The following is a 22,164-nucleotide window of genomic DNA, read 5'->3' on the forward strand; positions in this document are numbered from 1 at the left end:
CTTTCTGGACTTTGAATTAACTCCACACATCATCCTGACTCTAGTAAGATCTCGGTGACTCACAAAGTTTAAATATTTCAATATTCCAAAGATTGGAAATCCTTTGCTTAAATATTTTAGAAGACATTGTGGATGACTGGGTTAGATTTTTTTTTTAGGTGTCAACGTCAAGAGGTTTCGTCTCTCATTTCTGGAGCTGTAGTTGGATAAAAACATCCTTAAGCCCCAGGTAGCATCTTAACTTCTCCACTGCTGTTCTTGTCTGTTTTATTAGTGAGAGGAGGAATTGATACCCAAGCATTTTGTTATCTTCTTATGTATTGAAGTATGATTTTATAGTTAATATGTAGCTATTGAGATTGGGCCATATAAGGAAGGGGTTGTTGGTCCAAATCTACCTTTGTGGGTAGAATTTGCGAATACTACCCTGTAGGTTGTTGTTTTTTCAGGTTCTCCTGCTTCATTATAAAGTACAAAAACCTACATGTTGTGTTAAGTGGTGTCCTTAAACATGAGAGCATTTGTGTGTGCTTGTTTGTGCTGTTGGCGCTGTGATAGACTACTAAGCCATTCACTAGTGGATGGTTGCCAGACTTCATTTGACCCAAAACAAATAAAACAAACATTAGTGTCGTGAACATCGTTTATCGCTCTGAGTTATTTAATGAATAGATCGTTCAATACTTCATGAAGATCATTTTTGGCAGTGATAGATATTTTGTCTATAGGACAGCCTTTGGCTTGGCTGAACTTTGGCTGAACATTAGTAGAGTCTAAACTTTTTGTTACATGTGCCAAAAACATCAAGTCAAAAGGACTCATGTAAAACAAATTTTTTTTTTAAACTAAAACTTTTTTAACTGTGCCACAGTAAGCTAAAAATTCATTTTTTTTCAATATTTTAACTAAATGAAATAGTTTGATGTTTTGTCAAAAAGAGATGTGAAAATTTCTACGTCATTTAAATAAAGACATTGAGTTTACAAATTCTATTCACCTCTGCTGAAGAAAATACTAAAATCTTTAGTCTAATCTCAACTATAAGAGTAAAAGTTGAATAGACTTTTACTCTATCCAAAAGGTGTATCCAGTAGCTTTTTGGACCATCTGACCATATTGTTTTTAACATAGCCTTTGACCCTGTCAACCTAATAACGCAGTAGAGACAATTTTAATACATCAATATGCTGTCCAATATCCTTGTAGTAATCCTCAAAAAGGCTACTAGCGCAGTATTTTTTTTTAAAGTTACCCTACAAAGTGTTAAGCTGAACTTATATACAGGTTTATACTGTACATGTGTGCAATGTTGTTTAATATTACAGCTCATCATAATACTTGGTTCATTTCAGGGCATGAAATTGGGACCACTGGATTACTATGGTTTTGTGAGTTAAACTTGCAGAAATACGGTGAGGCAGCAACTCTTGACAGGAAGCAGACAACTTGATGGTCCCTGACTAGCCTGGTAAAAACCAGCCCCTTGTTCTACGCTTCACTTCGTTCAAAGGGTTTGGATCCTCGGCAACTGAGATACGATTGCTTGCTGGATGTCTGGATTCTGTTGAAGTCTTAAATTTCCACCAGTCACTAACATTTGGACGTGACGTATGTAATGTAGCAGTTCAACGCTAACCCTTAACAACCACTTCTCACTCCAAGGGGAGAAATGAACGAGATGGCTGTTAAATTTAATGACTTTGTTCACTTCCTCTGCTGCCGTTGCCAAACTAGAGGCAGACTACAATTTTGATGCAGCCAGCTCAGAAAATCAACATCATCGTTCGCAGCTTCTCCTTCTGTTCGCTGATTGGCCCGGTTGACATTTTACTGGAGAAATCGAACTCAGTGGGAGAAATCACTGAAGGGAGATGAGAATTGAGCGGAGTTGCGTGGGAAGCCAATTCGGCTTCCTACGCTTCTGATTGGTGGCTCGTCCCCCACCAATCAGAATCCACAAAATTCAAGCAGTAAATGCATCACATATAGTCACTCTCAAGTGAGGACAACAATCCACAATATGGATGCAAGTGAGAAAGACTCACAGTTGGCTATTTTCTGTGACGTGATTAAGTCAAAAAAAGCACAGAGATTTTAAAAGGCATTTAAGAGAAAACTACATTTTCCACAACACGTCTGTTGTAGGTACGTCTGCAGCTCATTCAGGTGGAGAAAGAGCGAGTACGGAAACATTACTCTGTTTTATTCCTTTGAGCTCCCAACCTCTGTCTGTCATGAAACACGCTGGGCTTTGAAATCGGTTCGGTAGAAAGGAACGGGAGTTTTCACAGCCCAGGTCCTTCTTGCGTTTTACTGGATTATCAAAGCCGTTACTGTTCGCACATGACGGCGCTCAACTTGAGCATTTGGTTAACATCAGGTCCTTCTAATGTGTAATTATGACTTTGCTCTGAACGTGTGAATGCAGCAGTGAGTAAGAGTCGCAGCTGGCTGTTTAAAAAGCTGCCGCAGTATTTAGACCTCCTCTAAGGCTTCTTCTCCTCAGGTGGTTGTAATTTGTCCCTTTTGTGTTCTGCCAGCGTGACAGCATGAACACCTCTGATCTCACCAACCCCACTGACAGGTTCACCTCCTCTCACCTTCAGCCTTATAAACTCTCCTCTCTTTTACTCCCTGCAGCTTGTCCACCTCCTCCTCGGTGAGCGATTCCCTAAACTCTGCCTCTTACTTCTCACCGTCAGTCTCCCGACCTCCCTTGTATGTTTTGGGTTTTTTTCTGTTTGCCTCCTTAGCCTTGGTCTGTCAGAACTGCTGACAGATGCACAAAGATGCCTCCTGTGGAATTCAACATCCATCTGCTCTCCCCCCTTCCCTTTCCTCCGTCGGCAAGGTCTTGGTGCGCGCTCCTTGTCGTCTCCGAGACTACACTCACCAGGATCAATTTGCATCCAAGTGGCTCATTCCAAGGAGCATGCACTAGGAGTTTTGGCCATATGCCAGGGCATGTGACGTCAGAATATTTGACGTACACGATGACGCGGTTCCTTTACATTTTGTGCGCTCTGTTTTTCCCTGTAAGTGGGGGATGTGTGCTGCAGACAGGAACCAAAGAGAGGCGAGCCAGTAGGAGCCACACTTGACCCTTTTCAGCTTATGATGCACATTGATCCGATGCGAAAAGAGGATTAAAAATCAGAAAGAAGAAGAAGTGAATAAAACTAGCTGTATTAATGTCTGTTAAGGGGACTTTGCAGCTTTGAAACCCCCCGGCTCCGGCTCAGTTTCACTCATAGATGGCTGCACTGTCACGACTTCCCTCGAGGGGAAAGACAGTGAAGGCCTGCTGTTTTCAATTAGGATAGTTACTTGCCCACTGTGCAGGCTATCATTATTTCATAAGAAGCACCTGGAGCACGAGAGCTTTCACACAGCAGCACAAAGACCGTTGTTTTATCTGAACAGCCCACAGAAAATTCAAAGTAATTATGTACGTGTTGCCTGCTCACAACCTCACTTGGTCATGCTCGTGTTTTTCAGCCCTTAGTTAGACATTGAACTGTACTTCGTACCTCATGTCTCAGCCACTTGGTGCCGAGTAAAGACAGGTTTGAGCTATGAGAGAGTATAAGTCTTTATCTCTGAAGAGCGTACATTGTTTGTACAACTTTTCCTTTTCATTTGTCTTTGGGGTTGTAACTCTTGGCGGTTGGAGTCATTTCCATCGCAAAGTTGCAAAAATAAGTATGCAAGAAAAGTTTCAAAGATGAAAAGCGAGCACAAACAACGAAAGGTCAATTGCAATTTATCTAGGCTTTCTACTTTCAATATTTTTTGTTTTTCTTGCTCTAAAATAGATCTACTCTGCCTTTTGATCTGCATTTCTATCCAGTCTCATTAAGGTTCAGCTTCGCAAATTTGAAAAGGTTTCTGGTTTTATTAAAATTGCTTTGAAGCTTTTAACTCTTGCTCTTACAAGGATTATCTTTGACTTCTCAGCAACATACTAAAATGCATCACTGGTCGGCTAACCCGAACCTTCAGATGTTCACGGGAATCTTCAAATAAGTCTGCCTGTTTGGACTGTAGCTCTGCTGGCAGTGTTGAGGGCTCATAGAGAGAAAGATGCTGCGGGGGTTCATGTATATTTAATATGATCTGAGCAGTGACAGAAGATGTTCATTCATTAAACAGTGTGGGCCTAGTTGGCAAGTTTAGTCTTCTCGTATTTCGTTCGACGGTGCTGTGGATTGAGAGAAAAAAGCGACACAAATTATTCTAGTTGTTCACGCTGTTAGTGGGAATATGATTCGTTTCCTTGGTCTCCGGTCCGCTTGGCATTTACATGTGCATTCCGAGACCGAGGTGTTCAGACAAACTAGAGTTTGCGCCTCACAAAACGAATCAGACTTTCCAGGCAAACAACCAAGAGTTCAATTGAAGCAGGACTAAACAGGACTGGTGTGAATGCACCCTAAAGCAAAGTTGAGTTATTGCGTTGTGGTCTTCAGGCAGAAAATCAAACCTGACCAAATACACAATTTCAAAGGTCAGAGTTTAAAAAAAAAAAACAAATAAAAAAACAGAATAATCCGTATCTGATGTGAATGCATCCTTCATTTTTTTCACCAAAGTATCCAACCTGTGTAATATCAGTTGTAATCTCTCTGGCCAAAAAACAACAAAAAAACAATTTTGTGTCAGAAATCTCTTGTACAGTTTGCTAATATGTTCATTTCTTGCTGTTTGAAGCTTTATAAAGTTTAATCTGTTTGTCTTTTAACAAACCTGACTATCTCTTCCTAGAAATATAAACAAAAGTAGCTAGCTATTTGGTTGTAGCTGCAGAAAGGCTAGGAATTAGCAACCCTAGGAACACTTTCAAAGATTTATATAAATGTTCCTATCACACATTTTCAGCTAACCGCCACTTCTACGGGTATAAGGTTGTTGTGCCACTTTATTGTACTTTTCCCTGCTTCTGAATTACCTCAGTATATATGATTATTGCTTTTCTCCAGTCAGTTTCTGTTTGTGGGCAGAGTTACAGCTAAATAAGCAGCAATAAACCAAGTTAATGGCTCAGTTATTTTGTATTTTTGCAAAAGTCTGGGGCTGCTGCTCTTGGCTTATCTCTGAGCATTCATCTTGACCTCCAGCAGATGCAGGAAGGATTTTCCCTCTTAAGCCACACTTACTGCAGCCTCACTCTGCACGGAGGCAGATAGAGCCAGCTTTCTTTCAAGTGGGGGAGTGGTAAATTCATGGAGTGCGTCTTGCTCGGCAGCCAATGTAACAGGGAAACATGCTATTGCCATATCATCACGGCACAGTTCTCTCTCGCTCTGCTCCTCTATTTCATCACCGTATCCACACTTCTCTCCGTTGGCTTTCGCATCTTGTCAATAAAATTTATATCAAGAGCAGGGAGAGTCTGTCCAGCAACCCAAATATACCACCGGCATGCAGAGTGTGACCCTCGTGACCCTTAAAAGCACAGTAACTTACAAAATATCGCATTAGTAACTTCAAATACGGGCAGACTGATGTTGCAATGAACATTACAGATTGATAAGATGTGCAGATCTAACTACCAAATACCTGAAAATACCCAAGACTGTAGATCATCTTCACTCTGTTCTCATCATGTCAGCGATCATAGATTAGAACATGAAGCAAGAAAGAATTAAATCGATATTGGGACGAGAGCAGAGAAAGATCCAGAAGCTTGTGACCAATGTGTGAAGCTGTTAATAATTTGATCAACAGTGTTGGGCTGTAACTAACAATTATTTTAGTAATCCATTAATCACATGAATCGATTAATTGTCATTCTGCAGATTTTTCATTTAACAGCTTAATCCTTTTCATACAATATTAGATATTCATTAAAAGATGCAATTAAACAAACAATGAAGTTGCCTTCTAAATAAGAATAAATGATCAATTTATTGCCTGAAATGCATTCACACGATTTGTTTGTGAATGCTTGATCATTTGTAGCAAAGGACGCATCTGCAGCTAATAAAAACTCACTTCTGACATCAACATGTGAAAGGCTCAGGCTCGACTGAACGTCAATACAGAGTAAGGCTGATCTGTGTTGACCGATGAACTATTGTGTAGCAAAAGATGCTTAAAAGGAGATTTTTCTTTACAGAAATTGTACCAGGTGAAGATAAAACTGCCACTTGAAGAGTTCTGGATAAAGCATATTTACAGACAAGTTTTTTTTTTTAATCTTAAATGAAAATGTTTTAGTTTAATTACTTATCTTAGCATGTTGTTCTTTCAGCAGTTGAGTTGGTTAGCGATTAATCGACTATTGGCCAACAATTATTTCAGTCGCAATTAATCTGATTAATCGTTACAGCAGGTTGCGATTAGCAGATCTGGTTCTGCCTGCGTGGGACGCATGGCGCCAACACGAACCCGTATTGTTGTGCAGCTTTGTTCCTTCTGTAGTTAGAGCAGATTACCTTACTGAGTCACCACGGCTGGACAAGGTGCTGCTCTCATCATTAACAAAGGGCTGAGGCTGACCAACCCTCTCTTTATTTCTATTATCAGTCTCTCTCTCCTCTCATATGTCCAAATAAGGGCCTCTTTCTCTTGGCTGACAGCTGTATTTAAAGGATCAGTGAGGATCAAGCTCGATTCTGACCCACAACCTCAGTAATGGACAACATAGTGAAATTACATAATTATGTGTGCCCTTACGTGTGTGTGAGTCGTTTTGCTGCTGACTGTTTTTAGTTTTGCTCAGAAAACCAGGCTGTTTATCGAGATGCATTAAGGGGATACCTGTGAGTCAGTAGTCCAGATGCGTTCGAATTATTATAGTGGGTGTTTTGAAAATAGATCAGTCTGAGTACCTATTTTCATTAGTTGTTGTATTTTTACAAACTGACCTACTCATGGGAGGGCAGCACATTCTCACAAACACACAGCTTCACATCTGTAAAGCTTGAACACTTTTTTTACATGTTGGCAAATTACAACCACACATTTTTTTTTCCACCAACCGACACAATGTAGTGCATAAAATGGAGGAAATAAAATACATTTATTGGAAAATGTTTTAATACCAGAACATTTGTAAAGTGAAGGCTGTTTTCAGACCCATTTACTTTACTCCTCCATACAACACAGGACATGTGCAGCTCTACAAAGACACGTCTGTTTAACTAGAGATTTACTAACATTGATCAGGAAAGCAGCTAAAAGGCCGTATACTAACTAAGACTGGTAAAACGAAACCTGAAAAAAGTTCTTTTTGCCTTTTGCTATTATGCATGTGGGGGAAACAAAGCATTGTAGTTTGTATAAGTTCATACAAACTATTGCTGCTGCTGCTAGTCGAGTGGAGCTCTGCTTTTTATGAAGGTGGAGCTTTGTGTAAATATTCAAGGATCAAGGTTTCTCAAACATTTGTGAATAAATCAAAGTAACAGTCTAGGTGTGTTTTTGATGAGTGAATAACATTATAATGTGATATAAGACTTAAAAAAAGTCAGTTTTCCATAATCCTTCCACATTTCACATTTTGCTTCATTTGGATGAACCAAAGCTTCGAAGCATCACTGTCATCTGGTTCCCCACTAATAATTCATGTGTTAGAATGGTCCAGCTTGCGTAAATCATATTGAGAATCCTTAAAAACTCCTGAAAACTGTGGCGCACTGACACATTACAGTGAACCACCCGCCTATTTGTGGTTGAGTATTTGCCAAAGCAGCTTGTCTCAAATTTCTCTGCCAATTGTAACTCTATTATTCCCCCAATTGTGGATTTTTTTTTGTGAGCATATCTAAAATATTTCACAGAAAAGGCAGATAGGGAAGCTGAAAGACCTTGGCGTAATGCTACTTGATGGGTGTTTGAACGATTAAATCAGGTAGTTTTTGCGTTTTTAGAAGGGGCCTCAAGTATTTTTTCATTACTTTTTAGATTTGAGCTATTCACTACTTAGCTATTCACAAAGCTCCTGGAAACAATGGGTCATTTTCCCTCCACTTTACTATTAAGCACTGATTTGTGTTGGTCAGCTGGATACAATCTGAATATTATACAATACGAATCGTGGATCTGACAAGACACCATATGAAAAAGTCAGGGACATGTAAACTCGCAAGGCACTATAATCAGCCTTGTCTGAACTGCCAGGTTTCTGTTTAATATACATCTCTCTCTGGTCTCCTTCAACTTAAATTTCCATTTCAAAGTCCAGTGAGCTTTCAAGCCTCTCCGAGGGGAAAAAAAATTACACTTCGATTCCCACCTGGTCCATTAGTTTGTTCCACGGTGTGAAATTAATACGTAATCATGAGGGTTCCTTCACAACATCGGCGAAATTTCATCTAGAGTCATTAGCTGCTGTCAGTAACAACCAAGGTAGTCATTTTAGCCACTTTCCACTCAATTTGAATGTGAAATTAGTTGGTGAAGAAGAGCAGTACAGAACAGTAGCAGCTGTAGTGTTTTATTGATTTATTTTTCATAAAACTTATGTTCGATTCGTCAGCAGCAGAGAAGTGTAAATTTTAGTGTTGGCAATGTGTTGATGACTGAATTTGGGTCGTAGTTGTCCCAGTAGTGGATGAAAAGAGTGCACTGCCCTGCACTTGCTTCCAGTTTCTTGTATTTATGGGTCCATGCATCATTTTCCCATGAGAAGCAGGAATTTGTGTCCCAAATTTTATTGCTATTCCTCAAATATGTATTGGGACTTTTCCGTCTTGACCACAGCGACAGACAAGCTGATTCACTGACCATTAACCCTAACATCACCATGAAGGGAAGAAAGCCTGAACTGACCTGGGACACTTGTAACAGGGCTTTCAGAGTCTCTTATATTTCTGTTTTCCTCAATCTACTGTGTTTGCTTTGCATTAGTCTCCAATCCGAGTCTCTCTAAGGATTCAGTTTATAAGTCACTTACAGCCAGGAATTTTTATTATTACCATTATTATTAATTCTGCCTCTTTCTTTGTCGCTATTCACTCTAATGGATGGGTTGGCATGGTTAAAGGATTTCTTTCCAACAGTCTGCTTTCTCTTATCCTTTTACTGTGTTGTATAAAATGAAGAATATGCACTGCTAATAATGGACCAGGGTGTTCTCACCGTCTGCTTGGACTAGTTTGTTCAATAAATCAAGCAAACATTGGGAATACTCATGAAGGGATTTTTAGAGGGGCCAAGTCATCACAAAGGATCTGGTTGCTGTAGTGCATATAAAGATGTTTTCAATGTTTTCAATTGATTATTAAGAAGTTGTAGCTACTTTTCAACATGCAATTTTTTGGATTTACATTTAAATGCAAGAAAATAACTGATAAAATTGATGCTCATGGTTTTATTTTGAAAAATGTCTTTCTCATTTCCTTTCACAAACTAACTTAATTGTAATTGTATTTTTTTTAACTTGCTAAGGAAAAAATTTTATCTTCTTTAAAAAATGTTAGGTACAACAGAAAATATATATATTTTTAATTTAGTATTTAGTTTTCTTGCTTTCATTTTAATATTGGTTTGCCAATTGTGGGCCATTTTGCAAAATGTTTGGACACACAAGAAAAGGCTGTCTGATTGGTTGATGTTTGGGTTTGGTAACACACTGCTTATAGACCTGTTATTATGTGGGTTTAAAAAAATAAGCCTAAAGTAGAGGTTTAGGTCATGTTTCTCATCAAGTTTCTTACAGAAGCAACAACTGTAAGCAGTAAGGACATTGTTCTGCTGCTGTGTTGTAAATGCAGTATGGTTGTAAAGCTTGTCATTAGGACGTTACCAATTTTTTAATGTGTGGTTCTACCCAAGAATTAAGAGAAACCATAGTTTTGGATTACAAATTACTTAAAAGGAAACTATTTAAACCAGACTTATATGGTGTCTTATAATAACATGACATCTTTATTTTTGTAAAGACCTCAACTTACAAATATGTAAAAATAGGTGTTTCCCTAATGTTTTTGCTTTCATTTTGAGTCATTCAGATTTCAGGCACCATTGTGTGTAAACCAACTAAAACACAAACATGAACATATCTAATGGTTGAAAACTAAGACTTATAGCCTTAGTGTGGTTCTTTTGGACATTTCCTGTTCCTCATTCTGGGCAGAGGCCAGACAGCGACGATGAGAACCTCCCCAGTCTGAACTGGTGTGGTCATGGAAAAGCACTCACCCTGCTGGCAGCTGAGATCCAGGGATCAAGAGTGGAGCAGCCTGGTGACACTGATTCAGGATCAGTTTGCCTTCCGCTTATCTGAACAGAACCGCTGTGAGCAGAGTGACCTCAGTCGAGGTGAAAGATAATTTAACATCATCTGACAAAGGGAGCTCCTGAAGGTTGCTGTGTCTGTCTGAATCTCTTTAGCATCCTGGACATGAGAGAACAAACGAGGCCCTCTGGAAACCTGACGTTGATCGTGTTAGAGCAGCAGCGACACAGTTAAGAGCTGCTTGTTTTATTTTCCTTCTGCTCACTTGATTAATTTTTCCCCTCTGTTATCTTAAGAAAACACGATTATTTCTGAGTTTTAGATATCATGTCGGGCATATGTTTACACAGTAATGAATTGTTGCTTTGTTATGGTCAGAAAATGAAGTCTCAATCAGTAGCTGGAGTTCCATCGCTTAGCGTCTGCTGAGATAACGCATACATAAACAGCTCGGTTCATATTCAGAGAGTCCCAGTATCGATTGGATCTGCGGTTTACAAAGCTGTAGTAGAAACATGAACGAAGCCGAGGATACTTACATATTTAATCAATAAACAGGAAGGATAAATTTTACAGTGCTGAAGAAAATAAATATTGACCTGTTTGTACTATGCATAAACTCCATAAAATTGTAATAAATAAACATCATATTTATTTTAGTGATCATTTCAGTCATTGAAAACCTAATAATTTTCCATTTAGTACCAAATTTGATAGCAATTTGTCTCCCTAATACGGTAAATTTTTGACAATAAGTTTTTTAAACCATCTTAATGTTTTTCCAAGAAAAGAAAACGGTAAGAAACTCCAGATTTTTTAACTTAAACTGAGGCAAATCAAAAAATATTTTTTGAAACATCACCTGGTAGCATTTTACTGGCATGTTGTTATCACATGCAACCAAAAAAAAAAAGTTATTTCCTGCAACATAAATCCACATGCCATATATATTTTCTCAATACAGCATGTTTTTCAGAAAAATCCTAACAATGATAAAAAGGTCTATACTTCATGATTTAGCATACTGTGTCATATGCAAGCAAAAATGTAAAAACTGTGTTTTGCCATAGGCTAACAGGCAAATTATACAGAAAGACTTTGCATTTAGATGTGGATATGTGGACAAAATATGTTTTGGCAATTTCTTATTTCAATCCACTGGTGACTACTGGTTCTTACTGCACAAATGCGCTTCTCTATTTATCTAATCTGTCTGTCTTTCATCCATCTCCTTTCTCACTTCTGGCTTTATTTTGAACTGTGAGCCAACAGTCACTCTCTGGATCCACGTGTATGGGTAAGCTGTACCAAATATTGCTATGTGGCCGAGCTAATGCCCTATTCAGCATCATGTGAGGACATGGAGACGGCATCTGTCTGTTGAATCTGGGCACACGTGCGTTAGTTATAAAAATGCTGGTTGACCTCAATTCAGGGCGCCATGGTAACAAGAGGGAGGAATGGTGCGCTTGAGTGGAAAAACGTGCGTGAGCCAGGAGTAAATTGTCAAGGACACAGACAGTACTGCAGGTTATCTTGACAGCTCGATGTCAGCACATTGGGAATAATGTAAGATTTTCAGATATTTGTACGTCGGATCACGTAGATTTTTGGGGATTAGGGAGCAGATGTAAGGAACAAGAAAACATGCTTTCCTTTGCTGGATCCCAGTTATCCATGAGCAGCCAGTATGGAGGCCTGCACCACCCCTGCACATCGCAAAGCAAGTTCAGACAGGAATTCATTCTACATGTGTGTGCCTGTCGTCGGTATGCAGCTAGCAGGTACTAAAGCACTACACAGACACATTTTAACTGCTTTAAGTGATTTTCCCTTTTCTAGAGTTTGAAAGGTGTTCTTGATTTATGAAGTGTTTGCTCAGATGGTTTTAGTGCTTTTGGGTTATGTAGTGCTTGCATGAGAAGTAAAACGGATGAGCAGAAGCAAATATAGCAGCTCTGTGGTTCGTCAGGCATTTTTATGGAAGGTAATGTGTGTATTGGCAAATTTTTCCATTCTTCTGCTGTGATCAGGTTCGACACATGATTAGTTTCATGTGTCCCTAGCAGGGTTTGTATGTGAGAATGGTGCAGTTGTGCGTCCTGGGTCTCACTTTGCCATGTGTTGCCATTACAAGCTGATAATGGACTCCTCCCTCAAGGGCTGCGAGAATGAGTTGTAAACCAAGGCATAGCAGGTCAGCTAGGCAACACACTGTGCAAGCAGCTATTCATTTGAAAGGTCCTGTTTGCTGTTCCCTTCCCTGAAGAACTTTAGAGCCTGCCGCCGCATAACGGTGTAGGAGGATTCATTTCCTCTCATGTGCTCCTTCAAAGGACTCCTGTAATTGAATCTCAAGGAAACCTGTTAAAAGGAAATGAGGAAATGATAATAAAATATTTTTAATCCTGCTCATAAAACATATTGGTTCTCAGCTTTTCACTGACTTTCTGTGATGTATTTGGTAAATGTCTCTTTGTGCAGCAGTTATTACTTCCTCTAATAGCTCCACAATATCACAGAGTTATTTTTTATTGCGCCGACGTTTGGTTTGGTGTTCCTCTAATAAAGTGGCTCATACTGTACTAACATCAATTTAATAGTTTAAATTGAAATTACCGTATACCTAAAAACATATTGTTAGCCTAACAGCATAATTGCCTAAGTCCTATTTTAAGGAATAGGACTTAGGCAATTATGGCATTATGCTAACAATATGTCAAGATTAAGTTGCAGATTTTGTCATGCTGAAATGACAAAACTATCAAATTATTTGCCAGTTCAGACAAAGATAACTTGATTGATGACTCTAGAAAACAGTTTTCAGGTATCCAACCCAACTTGGCCATGGGTGAAAAAGTAATTCCTCCCCTTGTTAAGTCATGAATTAACTGTTCAACAGTTTCACCTTCATTTTCACTACACAGATCTAAAAAACTGCCGGACATGTAAAAATAAAACCAAATCACCTAAACAGAACCTGTCTGACAACATGAAGTAGACTAAAATATCTCAAATACAACATAGCTCTCACTGGAAAGAAATTCAATAACAAGTAAAGTGACTGGCATCTAAGTCTGGAAATAATTACAAGGCAGTTTCAAAGACTTTGGGACTCAAGTGAACCATAGTGACATACCCATTATCCACAAATCAAGAAAACATAGAAAACATAGTTCTGTAATATTTTCAAGATAGTAGCCTGGTCATTGCCTTGATGAATTGAATTCTTCTCAATTCTCATTTCCCTTCACAGCACAGTCTGGGCTTTCTCCCCTTCACTTGAATTCCCCCACTAGAATTTCTACCAGGCCAATCAACAAACAGAAGGAAAAGTTGTCAACTATAGACATTTATTTTCTACACTGTTTTAGAATTGTTGACCGCCTGTAGTTTAGCAATGGCAGCGGAGGAAATGAACGAACGTGTTGGACACTCTTCCAAATGTTATACATGAATTATATCCAACAATGCATGCAATGTTTAATGGATGGTTTATTGTTGTAAAATATATTTCCACATATCTCTGAGTCTGATTGCTTGATTCACAGATTAAACACTTCTATGAATCCGGAAGATCTTTTTAAGATAAAAAGACTCAAAAATGTTTTAATCTGTTAGAACAGACATATTATTAGATTTCTTAAAAGGAGCAGAAATGTGACATTTTTAGTTAATAAAAAGGAGCTTGGAAAAACTGTTAGAACATGAAACTACATCACAGAATTCAGTCACATGCATGTACACACAGGGCAAATCTGTGGTAAAAAGTAGCAGAGACGTGTCTTTAATTATCTGCGTTGTAAGCATTCCTTCATTGACATTTTTTCTCCTTCTCTGGATCTTTGCTTTACAGTTATTCCTGTAGTGCTAGTTGGTTTGGAGCTTCGTGGGCACGCTTCGGTTTGTTCTCCTCTGTGCAAATATGTGGATAAGCGAGAGGCAGAGCTGAGCAGTGGCACAGTGGCAATGCCTTGGCTTTGTCACATGGACGTCCACGAGTGGCCCGCAGACAGAAGGAGGAGGCCGGTCATCAGTTCATTCAGAAGCAGAATCGAGCTGTGAGGATGTTCGACCTCGTTGGTTTATTTTTTTGGTGCGCTAGATGTTACGGGCCTCACTCAGATGTCATTTTTGAAGAAGTGTTTTGATTCCGGAAGAGCAGTTAAAAAAATGTCATTTGAAATAAAAGTTATTTACTGCTGAACCAGTGAAGAAAAAAATATTGGCAAATTCTGTAAATAGTATTTTAACTTTGGAACTGTTCGAAAGCGCTGGGCTGCTTCAGCATCGTCCAGAGTGTCACGTTGCTGGAAAAGTATGCTTTAAATTGTCCTATCACCAGATTGCTCCTCTTAGCCATCAGCCTGCGGTTGCTTCAGTCACTTCATAAATGTCACCCACTAAGTTTTTAAAATGAAAACAGAACAGGCTGATTAATTCTGTCGTTGTCGAAGCCCTCTCTCGTCCCCTCTCCTGCTTTCTTTCCACTCTTCCATTTGCTCGTTTTGCGTTTTCTCTTTCCCATCTTCCTCACCCTTTGCTCCGTTATTATGCTGAGTGTTATGTGTCCATAATTACAGAGCTATTTCAGGGCTTCCTGGTGAAAACAGTCCTCTGATTGCCTTTCCCTACAGCTTACATCCTGTTATTAAAGTAAGGATGATCATAACACAGCAGATGCTAAGACCGCATGACTGCAACACGCATTATATCATTTATATCTGCAAACCAACTTGAAAAAAAGGTGTCTATGCTTTTTCCAGGCAAATGGGTAGTTCACACAGTAATTATGAAGTGTCAGAAAGTTGGAGATTATTTTAAATGACTCAGTATGATGTGTGGTTTGGTTTCAACAGAGCAGAAACAAACATCATGAAGTCACACAAAATGCACAAGGTTTAAGGAAGGACTGCGCGTCCTTGCAGCTGATGTCTCTGTTTGCTGTAGTTGCTCCGGGAGGCCTCGCTTTGTCTTTGACACTGTTATTACATAATGTCAGGTGGCTTCTTGCACCCCTAGGGATCCAACTTTGTCACAGAGAGCACTTACAGGGCACGGTGATTGACCACCTTATCACACAGGAGCTAACGCAGCTACTGTATCTCTCTCTCTTTTCTGTCCTGCAGATGCAGCTGCCAGGAAAGCCTTCATCACAGAGGTGAGCTAAAATCTTTTACTGTGACATATCCAATCAACCTTTATAGATCCATTTGTATCATAAATATGATTTATTTTTTACCATAGTGATCTGCGCTGACTAAAATCAGACATGTTAAGTATTTTCAATATCAAATTCGTGTTCCTTTGAACAAAGCCCCCTTTCTCTGGCATTACCTACAATGCGCAGTTCGTTAAGGCAAAACGATAAAAGAACATCGCAATTTGTCTTACTTTACTCTGCTCAGAATTTAATTCTCCTTAAATGCCAACTAAATCCTCGAGTTCAATTGGGATTTCGTTCAATAGTGCCAGACATATTATTACCTGGATAACATTTAAGACATCCAGTTCAGCTTCTAAATTATATAAATATGCAACGCGCAGTTTGGGTCTGATTGACTAAAGTGGTAAAATGTCTTTCATGATACTTAAACCACAAATGGGAATTGAGTCTGAGATTTTGACTCAGGTTGGAGTTAAATATCACCAAAAAAAAGGGTTTAGTTTTGACTTAGACTTACAATCCAAATACTTTGATTGGACTTTCACCCCAACAATAGAAGACTTGACTTGAATTTAAGTTGCACTCCAAAACTTCAATACTTTATTTGGACTCACACTGTAAACTAACTGACTTACTTGTGCTACAAAGATTCAGGTCAATACTTTACACCTACACCTTAAAGTCAGAAGGATTACCTTTAATTTTAAAGCTAGAGACTTGACTTGTGCTTAAAAACTCTAGACTTCACTTGGGCTTGTCCTTTAAAGATTCAAGACTTGACTTGGACTTGAGGCTTGATTTGGACTTGTTCTTCAAAAACTTCAGATTTGACTGGAACCTAAAGACATTTTAAAGACATGAGACATGAATTGAGCTCATGCTCTAAAATCACTAGTCTTGACTTAGAATCACGCTTGAAAGACTCAAGACTTGGAAAATCTGACTTGTAAAAAACTTTGACTTCAGTTAGTTCAAATTTTAACTTGTGAAATGAAAATGCCAGATGTAAAGTGTTTAATATTGTACTAGTAACTGTATTTAATTCTTTTTCTCCAAGCCATGTTCTAAGTTATGGTTAGTTTGGTTCTCATCATAGTTTCTGCCTGAGCCTCTACACTCCCATACCTTGTAAAAATATTGGCAATCACCTTTATTGACATTTGAACTGGTACAAATATCAATATAAGAACTATTTGCCTCTGTCCATTTTCTCAGATGCCCTCATCTTCAGGCCAGCCTGGCCAAGGAAAGAAGATCGGCCACAGAGGGGTGGATGCATCAGGAGAAACTACGTACAAGAAGGTGCTGTGAAATGCTAAGAGATTACTCTACTACTCTGGAAAACCCCTCGATGCATTTTGATTTGTTTTCAAGTTAATTATTTATGTCTTTTCTTCGGCCGTCACCAACTGCAGACCACATCATCAGCGTTGAAAGGTGCCATCCAGTTGGGAATCGGTTACACAGTCGGCAACTTGAGCTCCAAGCCGGAGAGAGATGTGTTGATGCAAGATTTCTACGTGGTGGAAAGCATCTTTTTCCCCAGGTCAGTACTTTACACAATGCAAAATGATGCACTTCTAAATATTTTATGCGAAACTTTATAACCTAGATGTCAGTCAAATGTTCATAAATTCAGGATGCAATAGAAGAACTCTGTACAATTTGGTGTGGCTGAGTTGGACCCTAACTCAGGCAGGAGGTTGGCAGTATCAGTCACTTTGTGTTTTTATGAAAATGAAGTGAAATGGAAAACAAAAACAAACAGGAAACAAACTGGAAGGGACAGGGAGAGTCTGGGAGTGAGACGTGAGAACAGGTGAAGGACCTGGCAACTAATTCTGGATTACAATAGGAAGAGTTGACGAGATGTAGAGATTTATATGCTGGGAAGGTAATGGCTTAAACGAGGAACAGGTGAGACTAGTTAACTGAACATGAAACGGCTGTGAAGCTTGGCTCAAAGGGCAACCGAGAAAGAATAAAGAACATGATAAACCACAAGCAAAGACAATGAAACTCTAAGATAAAAGAAAACCGTGACTAAACAGAGCCTGACCAAACACAAGAGCCACCAGAAATCAAAGACTAAAACTATCAAAGCAACTCTGGAACAGGGATTTCTGGGAAGACAGGATGTGTGTGACAGAAAACAGATTATCAATAAAAAACGAGAACTACAAGTGAACACAGAACTCAAACTAGACCTTAGCTTGATGTCACTTTTGTAGTTGCTTATTTAAATCTGTTATTTAAAATGCTTTTTAATAATTTTTTTACTGGTTTTGTTTTGCTCTCCAGTGAAGGGAGCAACCTCACTCCAGCCCATCATTTCCCAGACTTCCGCTTTAAGACGTACGCTCCTGTGGCCTTCCGCTACTTCAGAGAACTGTTCGGCATCAGGCCGGACGACTACCTGGTAAGACCCGCTGTTTTTACTTCCAGTGTTGTTGTAGTAGATTTTGTTTTTGTACGTATGCGCTTAATCATTCTCAGTCACGGAGAAAGGTTTATTATGATGGAGTTTCAGAATCATTATGGCTGCAGACCCAAGAGGAACACATTGTGCTTTTTCGACTCTAAACAGGGTGGTGAATCAACGTTGGTTTTATACTCTGATGGAAAAAGACAATTAACCACTGTTTAGTTATGTGTTTGCTTTTTTTTGTTTTTGCCTGCACATGTGTAATTTAACTGCATAGCTACGAACAAACAACAGAACAAGACAGTGCCTATTTAAAATCTTCAACAGGTTGGTGTGAACAAATTGTTCAGTAATAAAAATACGGAATACAAAATTAGTATAATTATATGGGGAGTGTGATCTTAACAGCAGTTCAGCATTTTATCAGCTTTTGGCAGACAGCTGTGTAGCAGTCTGGTGGTTCTGCTTCAGTTGTTGCGGTATGATAAGCCCGATGGCAGCAGGTTCAGAAAGTTTGTAGAGAATCAGTGAAGCGTCTCTAGACAAAGTCAGAGCCATTTTCCTGCAGGGCCCTCTTCCAAATTACAGATGGTGCACTACTGTTATGGGCATTAATGTAAACAATCAGTAAATTTACCTCTATTGGCTATTTCTTAAATATTTTTTTTCCTTTTACAAAATGTGTTTGCTTTCCCTAATGTTAGTTGTGTAGGAATGGACAAGGCACTTTATGTAATTGCTATTAATATCATGGCTATCCATGAAAAAACATGAGTTGTCAGTATCACCTAATCAGTTCTAAAGTAGGTCCAGCGGACATTATCGGCGTATTTCCACAGCTCAGCACCATCCAATTAGTCCACGGTGAGGTGTCGGGGGCCAGACGATCCCGTTTAAAAACTGACAACCTTTTGGCACACACATTATTTTGAGTGGGCCTCTGAACAGGATGATGGCCTGCACATTATTACCGTCTCTGACAGATCCACAGTCATGCTTCTCGCTCTGAAACTGTCAGAGTGAGTTGCAACAAGGCCGTCCATCGACAGTATGAGGTCAAGCGTGCTCAGTTTTGTTCTCATCATGAAAAATGTATATATAGAACAAGAAATACATGATCCAAAGCAAAGGGGAAATGCTCTTTAAATACGTAGTATAAAAGTATTAAAGCAGATGTCTTATTAAGAAAATATTGGAGCAAATATAAAGCCTGTCAAGCTATGTTGTTAAGATGCCAACAGGAATGGACAAGTGTGGCCCTGCAGAACAAGGCTTAATATTCTGCATATATAATAGATGTTTTTACATTCTTTTATGGGAATAAAGGAGATAATGCAGTCCGACAGTTTTAGTTTAAAGCTATGGTTATGCAAGTCATTTTTAAAATGACCAGCTATTTTCCTGAATTTCAACTAATTAGCTCTCAGGGCGATAGATTCTGCATGAACAACTGGTTGGTTTCTCTTTCTCAGCGGAATCCTCATAAATATTTTGGCTGTTCATATTAATATAGTCTTCATAAAATGATGGAAGGCTCACACCAGCATCATCCCCTAGCAAAGTGTGTTCACGTTCATCTCCTGAGTCCTAAATATCATTTAATACCAATAATATAATCATCATGTTAGGCTTCTTCTGTCTTCCGCTGACTCTTGGTTGACAACTTTGACCTTTACTCACTCGACACGCCGAGCGATTTTGAGCTCGTGTTGACAGACGGCCGATGTTTTCTGTTCATGCATCATTTATTACAGCCCAACAGCACAGAGCCAACGGACTGGACACAGGCTTGATTGAAACATGGTTTCTATTTTCCCACATTAACAGATGATTATAGCTTGAAAAATAACTCAGCCTATATTTTTTTACAAATGCTTCCCCTACTGCAGCTCCAAACGTGCAGCATATTAAGCATTTGTGTACCAATAGTCAGGTAAAATGTACCTAGATTGTTTAAAAACTAAATGAAAATACGAAAGTTCACAATATGATGAGCAAAGCAGTAGGTAACCAGCATTGGTTCACATTTGCACTTTCTTATCTAAAGTTATTCTTCTAAGTAGAAATAAATAGCTTTCAATTTGACTTTGTGCTGCTTTTGTGGAGAATTTCCTATTTTTTTTATTTTTTATTTTTATTTATTTCTTTTGAAATTTTGAATTAAAATTAAAATTTTAAATAATTTCAGAATGGTCCACTTTAACAGAGTCTAATAAAATCTGGTTCCTTAGAAGCAACATGTACAAAATCTTAGAGAAATGAAGTAATTTACATTGTATTATGTTCATGTACATCAGCGCAACTACAATCATATCAGACTTTTAATCATAGCATATGGAATACTGACTTTTGTAGCTTGTGTAAAACCCCGTTTAATGACAGGTTATGCTTGAAATAAAGCTGAGGGGTCTGCATTGATGGATATTTCACATATTTCGTATCTGTGGCAACAGTTGCCGTGACAGTGAGCGTATGGAAACAATTAAAATCTTGGCTTCTACTGTGAGTCAGAATGTAGTAAAATCTTAATATACAGATAGGATAAACGAGTATTTAATATAGTTATTTTATCAAAGGATGTCGTCTTTTCTGCCCTTATCAAACACACATGTCCAGTCCTGTAACGTACGTGTAAATTAAAAAGGATAAAAGATATTAAGGATATACTTTAATGATGCTGATTTCCTAGAATATGAACAGTGATACATTTTAAAAATTTACTAGTGTGGTCGGTTTCTGTCTCCCCGCAGTACTCCCTCTGTAACGAGCCCCTGATCGAGCTGTCCAACCCCGGAGCGAGCGGCTCCGTCTTCTACCTTACGAAGGACGACGAGTTCATCATCAAAACCGTGATGCACAAGGAGGCTGAGTTCTTACAGAAGCTGCTGCCTGGATACTACATGGTAAGCTAAGTCCAGGCATGTGTGGGAACGACTCTGAAAAGTTTGAAAAATACAGATGTGGGGGTAAATCTCAGAACCCCATTGTCAAAAGAAACATTCCTACCTGGTGGCATTTTTTTTCCTAATCAATGAGACACATTTCATGGTATTAAATCGATCTGGTTCGCTGATTTAAGCACATATATCACTAAGCCTGTTTTTCTACAGTTCATAAGGCAAAGTTTCCTAAGCAGCATGAGTTTAAAGGTGAACGCATGCACTGTAAAACATTTGAGCCACACTTGGTTGTAGCTAGTTTTAGATGCAAGTTTTAGATTTTGAATTTATACGTGTGTTTGTGTCACCTTTTTGAATCCTTTTGTTGTTTACTACCTTCAAGAGTTGAGTATGCTAGGGTTAGCACTTAAAAAAAAAACTAAAAAGAAAATCCCACTAAGCACCCATTTCCTAGGGTGCTTAGCAGCAGGTTTTTGCATCTTGTGTTGCACCATGAGTCACAATGACCTACATTTTTTGTGTTATTAAGGCAAATATATATTTTGTTTTGGCTGAGGACAACTAATCACAGTGCTTAGTTGTTGTTAAAAATAAATGTTGATGAATTCAGTTTGATGTTTAATAAAATTCATTCTCAGATATTTTGTTCATGCAATTTCAATCAAGGATTTAAGACAACTGCTAAAATAAGCAGTGAGTGAAAATAATACTGAACTGTGTTCTTGTTCAGGTAGGTGAGGACATTTTTCTTTCATTATGTGAAACAATTATTTGGTTTAAATCACAGCTTTAAGTTATATGAACTCACAACTTAAGATTAACCAGCTTTCAGAACTTTAAACCACAATGTTTAAACACTGTGCCTAATGAAATTTACTTTCTGAATTACAACAAAAATATATATTTTTTTGCATTTTAAAGGAAGCAGGAGAACCTTCATTTTCAAGTTAAATCAAGTTCATATGTTTTCCAGTGTACCAATTCGTGCTTTCATCTTAGCTGATGATGCAGTTTAGATCCGAGGTTTATGTAAGATCCTGGAGGTCCCTGTGGTCGGTTTTCATGCAAAACAGACATTAGCGGCTCTTATCAGATCTGACTGCGGCCCGCGGCCAGACGGTTTCATAAGCCACTGGCTGCTGTTTTGCTCTCGCCGGATGTTCTGTTCGGCAGTCGAGCCTAACGGAGCACGACTCTTCTGACCAAGAGTGGCCGAGACCACGAGCTGCTTTTGAACCAAGCAGCTCCATGTATGTCCATGCGATGCTTTAAGCCTCTCAGGTTCATGAACCCTCAGCCTGGTGTTTATTCATGTGCTTGACAGCCTCAGGCAAAAACCAGTGTTGGAATAATTTTACCCCTCTGTGGTGTTTTAGGAACTCAGCTCTTTCTGCTTGACTTAATATCAGTGCAGTCTGAGGCTGATCTGGAGATTAGTTTTTGAGGGTAACCAATTAATAATTGGATAGCAAAGGATTCTTAATAGAAT

General features: G+C 38.8%; 1 protein-coding gene across 3 annotated transcripts in view; it reads left to right on the forward strand.

Annotated features, from left to right (window-relative positions):
• pip5k1ca (phosphatidylinositol-4-phosphate 5-kinase, type I, gamma a) overlaps window positions 1-22,164 on the forward strand; it is a 49,864-nt gene that overhangs the window by 3,923 nt on the left and 23,777 nt on the right. For 2 of the 3 annotated variants that reach the window (XM_032571683.1, XM_032571685.1), the window contains exons 2-6: window positions 15,313-15,344; window positions 16,566-16,652; window positions 16,766-16,896; window positions 17,652-17,769; window positions 20,526-20,678. In XM_032571683.1, coding sequence (XP_032427574.1) covers window positions 15,313-15,344; window positions 16,566-16,652; window positions 16,766-16,896; window positions 17,652-17,769; window positions 20,526-20,678 — 521 coding nt within the window. Of the gene's footprint in view, window positions 1-10,338; window positions 10,413-15,312; window positions 15,345-16,565; window positions 16,653-16,765; window positions 16,897-17,651; window positions 17,770-20,525; window positions 20,679-22,164 lie in introns of all 3 variants that reach the window. The other variant, XM_032571684.1, reaches the window with a different exon arrangement.

The sequence above is a fragment of the Xiphophorus hellerii genome, chromosome 9 (assembly GCF_003331165.1).
Source record: "Xiphophorus hellerii strain 12219 chromosome 9, Xiphophorus_hellerii-4.1, whole genome shotgun sequence".
Lineage (NCBI taxonomy): Eukaryota > Metazoa > Chordata > Actinopteri > Cyprinodontiformes > Poeciliidae > Xiphophorus > Xiphophorus hellerii.